Below are 9,866 nucleotides of genomic sequence, written 5' to 3'. Positions count from 1 at the left end.
AAGATTTGACTAAAATATGAATTTTATTACTTTATACCTGGATATTTTTGTCTGAGCCACTCTGGAAAGAATATGAACTCATTTCCTTTGTCTTGCAACTTCAAATTCTCCTTCTTTATCCGTTTTGGTTCAGCAATAATTACGATTATGTGTTGGATAAAACTAGTCAGGATGCGCGCCGTTGCGCGTGCGTTACTCATCTGTGCTCTGAGTGCACGCGACACCAAAGCAGCAGCAGAGAGTACATGCACCATATGAGTCCTCGACAACGGAGCATGGTTTATTCAGACAGTTTTGCTCTTGAGATACGAGTGAGTGCAACTTAGAGAGAGACTGTTCTCGTTTATGGTATTGATCCTTTTAACGCTGGAATCGATCCTCAAAAACTTTACAGCTGTGCTACGCTGCGATATTTTGGTATTGATCCGCCCACCTCAACCTTTGTCCGGGGGTCTTCAGCTGCAAGCTGTCCTACAACCGGATGACTTCACTTCAGATTTTAGTGAGTTAATGTATGTTTAATATGGTCTTTATATTAGCATTAAAACGCATAAGAACTAGTTTATATATGCAGTACTTTGAGTATTTCTTTGGTTAGAGAAGTGTGGGTCTATAGCTTACTACTCCTCCCCTCGACTAACGGTAAAACGCTGTGATGTGTCCGTTAATATTCCGTAGCGTTCATGTCATACACGCTGTCATAATACTGCCTGTACAGCATTTGTAGTATTGCTCAACATTATATTATGACATGTAGATTGCAGCTTTGCCAACAGGCAATCACAGTGAATCGTTGTGAATGCTCTGAAAAAGTTTGGTCTCACTGAACTGGAGTTTGTATTGGCTACATAAAGTTAACCCTTTGTGTTTCAATTCAAATGTATCTTTAAATTCTCTAGGAAGAAATGAAGACATATGCATTTATACTAGCCCACTGTCAGCGTTGAAAGAAGAATTCAAATCAATTGCTTGAGCAAAGGTTAGCAGTGCCACAGTATAAAAATACTAATTTACATGTAAAAGTGATGCAAAATTATTAGCAACAAAGTGTACATAAAGTATCAAAAGTTTAAGTATTTATAATGCAGAGTGGCTACTGTGAGTGTTAAACTGATATATTATTTCATTATTATTAACGTATTAGTGTAAGCAGTACTTGAATGCAGGCGTGTTCAGAATTTTTGAATGGGGGCCAGATTAGATCATGTCAAAATATATGGGGGCCAACTGCTTCTCACATCATGTGGGTTATTTAAAATAAAATCCTCTACAAATGCAACAAACACAACTGTTTGTTCATATGAATGAACACGTCCCCGCCTCCAGTGTTGTATCATGCTGCTCAAACTAGATTGATCAATACTTCCCTACAGAGGCAGAGTGTAGTAACTTAAGAAGAAAGGTAAATTGCATAACAGACAGGAGTTGTAATACCTTGTAATACCGTAATTTAACAATTTAAGATGATTATTTTACTTCCAAAAAACAGTTGTCATAGGACAAACAATACAAATAAAGAAAAAAAGGCAGATGGTATCCTTTGAATTTGGATAATCCTTGGGGAATTTTAGGAAGAAGAAAGAGAGAAAACACAAAATGCAAAAACAAATTTGTTTCAGATTTCTTATTCTTTTTAACTAGTTTGTTTGTCTAAATAAAGTTTACTTTAATTGTGTAGTCTAGAGATTACAGAAATTAAATTCATCTGTCACGCTGAGTGTCTGTACATCAAGTATAAATACATTTATAGTTAAATCATAGTAATTTACAATTTAATACAGTAGTACAGTGGTTAGAACAGTCATTTCATGGCAAGAGGGCCCCCGGTTCTAAGCCGCCAGCCGGTTGGGGCCCTTCTGCGTGGAGTTTGCATGTTCTCCAGCATGTGTCAGCGTGGGTTTTCTGCGGGATCTTTTGCTTCCCCCGGACATGCAGGTTAATTGGTGACTCTAAATTTCCAGTAGGTGTGAATGTGAGCATGACTGGTTGTCTATCCCAATGTGTCAGCTGTGTGATAGTCTGGTGACCAGTTCAGGGTGCACCCTGCCTCTTGCCCAATATCAGCTTGGATAGGCTGTAGTAGCCCCCCTCACCCCCCACCCCCACCTGAAATTAAAAGAACAGGATCACCAAGAGGCCAGTCTGTGTCAAAAAGTTAGACTTGAAAACTGGGTTTTAACCTTATATGTTGTTACTGCGTTTTGTCGTAGTAGAGCAGAATACTAATCTGACTACAAACAGCAACCCAGAACACTGCCGATACCAAAATCTGTGGTGTCTGTGGTATAGAGATTACTATTTATCTACAGATCGTTACAGCCCTAATTGGAAGAAACAGTAAGTTCTATTTGAAGCAGATTTCACTATTTGCTTGTCAATATGAGAAGGAGAAACTTCCTCTCAAAGCAGATTTTGGAGTTTGCAACCGCTGATTTTTGAAATGATGCAAGTGAAACTTCCAGTGAAAAGGGGTCACAGGTTGTTGCTCAAGCATTTTAAGACTTCACCTCAGCTTTGACAAAAATATGGGTAGCTATTACATCACCTCCCATTACCAAATTAAACCAGTTAAACTCCAGCACAGTTAAATCTTAAAAGAAGGGAGCTATAATATGATAAAAAATACTGTAAAGTTACCAAGTTGGAGGATATGCAAAGCTGAACTGGGTGTTAAATGGACTTTAACCTGCCAGCTCCCTAGTAGAAAGTCTGTGCGATGTCTGGGTGAGCCCATATGTCAATAGAGCGGGGCATTGTTCAGAGAATTCACAGCGAGCGAGTTGGCTTGTTGCTTCTATCACGAGGCTCATGCAAAATATCAGAAAACGACTCTGGATAAGTTACAGTACAAAAACTTTGTCAGAAACAATTTGGTTCTTTGATTAAGTTTTGCAGCCATGCAAAACTGAAGGACAAAACATGATTTCTCAGAGAATGTTGAAATAATTAAAACCAGCAGCCATAACAGAAACCTTAAGGATCGTAGAACCAACCTCCACACCCTATCCCATTGTGTCGCATTTTTGGGTGTGAACATTTCAGTTATGTTTTTCAAACAGCAAGGGTTATTTTTAAGCTAATTTGTAATAGCTAGAATTTATGTGTGAATGTGTTTGCCATGCCTTTTCTGTGTGCCCAGTAACAGCCTGTCATCCTTCAAAGCTGCACCGTTGCCTCCCCATGATGTCTGGGAAAGGCTCCAAATGTGCGCAGAGCTCGGCAGGATAAGATCTTTAGAAAACAGGTGGATGGATTTGGCAGCAATAAATGACTGTAGAGTAAAAAAGAAACTTTACAGTAAGGCTTTAGGCACAAAAAAGAAGATAAAATATGTTACAATAATAATAGTCTCAATTTAGGGTCATCAAAAAGGCTGTCTGCCTAGTGACCACGTTGAACTTCTTGGCATCTGACTGGGACCACTTTTGAAAACTGTTTTAAATCACTGATATTAAAACGGGCACCATCTCTCATAAACACAGTGCGGCTGCCACGGGATAACAGGCCCTGCATACCATAGTACGCCCACACAGGTGATTTCACTTATTGTGGTTAATTGGAGCTCCTTTCCAAAGGCTGTTGGAGTGTGCATATGTGTCTGATTAACTTGAGAGGTCTAATCGGCCAGGATAAGTGAAAACACCTGTGCAGGTTTTTTAACAAAGCCATATTGTATTCAAGTCAAACAGTTGTCTGTTTTGCAATATTTACTGCAGATTCAGTTTCAGTCCCACCAGGAACTTAGCATGGCTGTATTGGGACTCCGTGTTTGCACTCTTTTTGATGGCACATCCTGTTTGCCCACATAGCTAAATTGAAGTAACATAAGATATGATAAACAAAAAAGGCTTTTACCAATTGCACTCCCCATGACAATATATATATATATATGTGACCACAACAAGCTATTACCCCTCTAGCAGCTAGTGCCAGCCCTCACAGCAGCAGTGCCCAGGGGATTATTTTGCTGCTCACAGTTGTCTAGTCTTTGTCTTCAAAACATAAATCCGATTCTTACTGGGATATTACTAAATTCTGACCTGTTTCTCCTAAACCCCCCTCTTAGGTGAATTAAGGAGTGAAAAAATAAATCGGCAGCAGTTCTTTTGCTGTGCTCATAGGCATCTCAGAGGTTTCTGGACTCTTAGGAAAGATAGAATAGAGAGACTTGAGACTTGTTTAAGTTTTCTTTTGGATCTTACTTTTATCTCAAGAGCTAATTATTTTTGAGAGAATTCAAGATCAGTGCAGTGAAAGAAAAGGAGTGTTTTAAGATCTTAAATTAGGATTTGGCTGAGACAGGAGGAAGGCTGTTTCTCAGGAGCTGAACTTAAGAAGTATGAGAAATACTTTAAAATGTTGGGATTTTTTAGTGAGCGCTGGCTGTATCTGGCCATATTTCCAGCAGTGTTTGTGCCATCATATGTTGGTGTTTTTAGCACCCAGTGGCCATGTTTCCAACTGCATTTTCAGTGGTGTTTGTGCCATCCCATGTGGGTGTTTCCATCAGCTTTTGAGTCACCAAACATGGGTGTTTTTTAGTGACTGGTGGCCATATATCCTGCTGCGTTTTCAGTAGAGCTTCTGCCATCACACATGGGTGTTTTTAGTAACCTGCTACCGCGTTTCCATTCACTTTTTTGTCACCATATGTGGGGGTTTTCTGGTGATGGTTGGCCACCTTTCCAGCAGCAGGTTTTAAGCTACCAAACATGGGTATTTAAAGCCAAAACATGATCCGATTATGACGTTTATGTGCCTAAACATAGCCATGTTAACTACAGCATTGTTTAAAATATAAAGTTTCAACATATCTGCTACATGATACATGGGTTGTAAAAACAATGTTCCATAAAAATGCAGAAAACATGTCTGCAGATTAGAAAATGACTTTTGAATCAACACCACTCAGGCAACAAAAACGGAGCAATGTGAGCTTCACAAGAGAAGTATTTATTGTAATATTGGTTTATTGGATTGCATTACATTATGAAAGTGCTGGTGAAAAAGCACAAACAAATAGAAGATTAAAACTTTGACATAGGTGCATTTGGAGTTGCACATCTCTCTGCACTGATCACATTCACAGTTGTTAAGGATGTTGCAGTAATGACACAACCCAGATTTTGCAACCTGTGTGTTTGCTTTGTTCTTCAAATGTATAATCTCTAGCTGTTTTGCTTCAGGTTGGGTCTCTGTGCCATCTGTGGCTGGATGGACAAAGCAAAAGTATTCAAAAGGAAGTTTTTCCTCCTCTTCATTGCCACCATCATCTTCATCTTCTGTATCACTGTGAGAACAACTACGATGTACAGGGCTATCCCAAAACCACGTAAGGCTGCGAACAGTTGCCCTTTGCAGATCTCTGAGCAGACCATCACCCCCCTCAAAAATACCACGCACTTACTGGTGTCAGCCTACATGGATCAGAGAGTGAAAGACTTGGATATACGCATCATTGGCATATTTAGGAGCGACTCTGTCCAACCCCTTTACTGTCTTTTCTGCTGTGCAGGCTCATTATCAAATTCAACTCCAGCAACAATTTCACAACACACAGACAACTTTGGTTTTCCCTTCATCACTACAGATGTCATGTGTAAGATTCCTTACAACTGCAGCACTACACATGTCAGTCTCCTGACTCAGCCAGACAGAGCGAAGAAAGTTAACCAGACTTGGCTTCCCATCAGAAACCAGAAGATCAATGGAAGGAATGAGAGAAAGTTGCAGTTTAACTTCACTGTCTGTGTGTCCAGCCTGTTTGGAGACTACAACAATGTGCTTCAGTTTGCACAGACCCTGGAGATGTACAGGTCAGCACAGCAACAACACCACAGACAAAAATGTCAAAAATGAGCTGACTTCACCTTTCCTCTGACACTATTTAAAAAAAAAAAGAAGAATACTTTAACCTTTACAAAGGCACCATTGCAGTTCCACTGGATTGCATCACATTACACAGGTGTTACTGTTGCTGCTAAGTAGTGCTGTCATGTTTCAAGAAATCAGGTTTGAATTAATTTGAACCAACACATGATAAGTTCTAATTACGGATATCAGCAGTTAACAGCTATTCAGAGAATATTTATAACCAGATATGCATGTCTTTCTACAGACTGATTTTGCTACTCTTCAGTTTTCTGAACTGCATCCTCCCTATTAAGTGAGTGACTCAATTGCTAGGTGCAAAATCCCTTTAGCATCCTTAACTGTGCTATTAATGTTAGTACCTTTGGCAGTCAGTACAGCTAGTGGTGCTAGCATAGTTAGCAGTGCTAAAAAGGGTGTTGTGGTTCAAAACGGAGCCGCTTACTAGCCAGAGGGGCCTAGGAGAAAGACCGTAGGGTGGGCATCATGTTTTGGTGGCAACACTGTGCCACCACTGGGACAGCGATGGTAATCTTGAATGAGCAGCGCAGCTAGTTCCCTCCTACCCGACTCAGGTGGTGCAATGGAGGGCCAGATTATTTCAAGTCATTTTGCACCTTCTTTTCCCCAGAAAAATCAACCATTTAGTTAAAAAGGTGGTTGAAAGGTGTCAGGCTATCGATGGCAAAATTCACTGGACATGCTACTTTAATTCAACCAATTGCGCGAGTCTGATATAGTGAGCTGTGTGACCGTCATATTAACTAACCTCTAAGACTTAAGTGACAAGGATGGCTATCTCAGATCCTACATTAGTAAAACTAAATATTGTTTGTGGTGCCTACAGCACTAAAAAAGTACATTCAGAAATCATTAACCAACAATATTTGTGGAAACAGACATTCTTGTCTGTTTTTGTTTTAATCCAGCTAGTAGAGGCAGATGTCCACCCACCATAGTGTCTGGATCTGCTTGAGGGGTTTCTGTCTGTTAAAAGGAAGTTTTTTCCTTGTCACTGCCTCAAGGTGTGCTTTCTCTTTGTGGATATTTCTTTGAATTATTGGGTCTCGGTAAAGTAAAAGAGTATAGTCAAGACCTGCTCTATATGAAAAGTGTCCTGATATAACTTTTATTACGATTTGACACTAGGTTGCTGGGTGTGGACAGGGTGGTGATTTATAACACCAGCTGTGGTCCAGACCTCGAGCGCCTGCTGCAGAGCTACAGCAAGGAGGGCTTCGTTGAGATAGTTCCTTGGCCCATCGACCAACATCTGAATCCTTCTCGTGGCTGGCTCTTCTCAAAGAGCGGCGGGGACGTGCACTACTTTGGCCAGCTGACCACGCTTAACGAGTGCATTTACAGATCGATGGCCCGCTCACGCTACGTCCTACTGAATGACATCGATGAGATTATAATGCCATACCAACACGACGACTTGATGTCTCTGATGGACACACTCAAAAAGACGCATCCAAATGTAGATTATTTTTGGCATGTTTGAAAAAGACAAATATTGCATCTATATCAAAACTTTAGGATCATATTTGACATTAATTGATATTTATGTTTTCTTTTTCTTTCTCCAATGCTGTATCACACTCTGTAGACAGGAGTGTTTTTTATTGAGAACCATATCTTTCCCAAGAAGCATTTTGAGCCAAGTGGAAGATTTCACCTACCTCAGTGGAATGGGGTCCCGGGAGTTAATATTCTGGAGCACATCTACAAGGAGGAACCCGACAGAAACATATACCATCCATACAAGATGATAGTTCAGCCAAGGTAGGGTGAACTTGTCAGACTGCAAAGTTACAAATTCAGAACACACTCATTGCTAAGGTTGGATAGACAATACATTTGTACAGTGGCCCTAAGAGATCAACACACTGCAAATTGACAACACATGCAGCATTTCTTAAACATTTACCAACCTGACAACATACAAAACATCTATTTGTCGACACACAAATATATCAACTTCAGGACAGGAAAAACATCAATGTGACGACTCATGCACAGCATTTAGAAAGGTCCTGCAAAAAGCTCACAACACAATATAAAGTGAGTACAGGGGAGACTAAAAAGTGATGCACATAGCGGGGACACACTTGTTGCCATGGTTTTTGGCCTATGCAGTTATTGGAGTCGGCCATCAATTAGTGGTGTTGGAAAATCACCTAAAATGTCTTCTTAAAAAAAAAAGTAGATGGCATTTGTGATTGACATTTTGTTAGCCTGTTCCTTATTATTAGGCACTGGACCTAGTGTTTACGACCATATCAAAGCAGTGCTGATATTCAGTACAACAGAACAACCTTTAATGGGATAAAGCTTTAATACAACTGTTCTGCAAGATTAAATCATTAGGTAACAAATATCAACTATAGATTATGATTTTTTTAAATTTCATTGCTTATTTTGCTTACTTTACTTTGTCTGAGTTAGATCTACACATTACTGCATTTTGTATCATGTACGACCGAGCTCACTCCTGTTTATTGACACTTTAAATGACTTTCACTGATACTTTTACTGTAGATCAGGATTGCTTTTAATCAAGTTTGGTTTTGTGCTGTTATGATGCTCTTTGTGCATATTTATTGTTGATTGTATTTATTGTTTTGTACGTCCAACTGCAGATCAAATTTACCTTGAGGTACAATAAAAACTCTGAACTGAACTGAACTGAATTGATATGAAACATTGTTCAAAGGCTCAATGGTGACAGTTATCCATTGGAGCTGAACAATAAGGCTGAAAGGACCATTTCCGCAAAGTACAAAAAAACCTTAAAACACCAGCTCAAAATATTACTGGTTAGATTAAAAAGAATTGCTTCAGCATCACTAAATAGAAACCATCCAAAGAAATGTCACAGCTCCTGGGTATTCTAAAACTGTGAGCACAGGGCCAGTTCAAACACACTCAATCAACTAATTATAATTTACTTGTTTGAATCACAGGTTGGTAGAGCGCACTTCAGTGCATGAAGTGCTCAGGAGTTATGGACAACAATTCAAAGTTCCACTGGAGGTTTGTCGGATCATTCAGGTCCGTGAGTCGCTGCGAGGATCGTTAACACTGGATGAGCTCCATGAGGACAAAAGACTGTGGGACTTCCAAGAAAAACTAATTCCCAACGTAGACAGAGTACTGAGGAGAGCGGGGCTGCTGAGCTCAGACGGGTAGAGCTGACGGTCGGGATGAAAAGACACTCAGGTGGAAACACATGCTGAACAGGTTGAATGTGACATTCGCCAGCAGGTCGTTTCATAACATCCTGGTTTAATTTGAGAGTCACTCCCACTGTTTTCTGAGATTATGCCTTATTTTGCTGTAAAGGGCCATCATACTCCCTGCCTTAAGCAATTACTACTGCCATAATGCTGGTGCTGATCCTGAGAACTACACTGAATTGAATGCTGGTAGTTTTAAAGATGTTCTGTCAGAGAACTGTAGATACACTGTGTGCTGTGACTGTAACTGATTTAACTAATGATATCACACCTCCACACCCTCTCTGACATGCACTCCTCATCTAACATTTTCCTCATGTAGAGGTCAAAGTAGAAAAGCGTTCTACATTTAACCTCTTCAGGGCCCTGTCTTACAAAGCAGCATGCCACACAACTCTCGCCACTAGTTACAGTTTGACACAGTTGTCATTTTCATGATGTTTAATTAGCAAGTGTGCGCCTAGATGAGGTGTGGTCAGGTGCAGTGTGAGAGGTTTACTATTTTGAGGCAGCAGAAAGCTATTTCACATTGATCAACACCAACTTACTCTAAAGTTAGAATGATCCTGTTTACTGCTAATTAAAGGCCGCATTATTCAGGTAGTAAGATCCGGCTACATAGACGGGTTGACAACATGCGTACACTCTGCTTGATACACACACAGGAATGCATGGATAGGTTGCAGGTGGGTGAAATATTGCATCATTAATTAGGAAAATGTTAATTACAATCTTGAAAATGTGAGCAGAGCAGAG

The 9,866-nt window shown here is 40.1% G+C and overlaps 1 protein-coding gene across 1 annotated transcript; it reads left to right on the top strand.

Annotated features, from left to right (window-relative positions):
- Nucleotides 1–454: 454 nt before the first annotated feature.
- Nucleotides 455–9,063, top strand: LOC121953587. The gene is made up of 5 exons (XM_042500752.1): nucleotides 455–512; nucleotides 5,187–5,816; nucleotides 7,021–7,351; nucleotides 7,481–7,656; nucleotides 8,838–9,063. Coding segments are annotated over exons 1-5 (1,365 nt in total). The 5' UTR covers nucleotides 455–510.
- Nucleotides 9,064–9,866: the final 803 nt, after the last annotated feature.

Source organism: Plectropomus leopardus, chromosome 14 (assembly GCF_008729295.1).
Source record: "Plectropomus leopardus isolate mb chromosome 14, YSFRI_Pleo_2.0, whole genome shotgun sequence".
NCBI lineage: Eukaryota > Metazoa > Chordata > Actinopteri > Perciformes > Serranidae > Plectropomus > Plectropomus leopardus.
This window is presented reverse-complemented; position numbering and strand designations above follow the sequence as displayed.

What these genes read in the sequence shown, in the direction of transcription:
- LOC121953587 (XM_042500752.1), top strand. An exon ending in CAGACCCTGGAGATGTACAG is followed by an intron (nt 5,817 to 7,020) that starts GTCAGCACAGCA and finishes ATTTGACACTAG; the next exon opens with GTTGCTGGGTGTGGACAGGG. An exon ending in AAGATGATAGTTCAGCCAAG is followed by an intron (nt 7,657 to 8,837) that starts GTAGGGTGAACT and finishes TTTGAATCACAG; the next exon opens with GTTGGTAGAGCGCACTTCAG.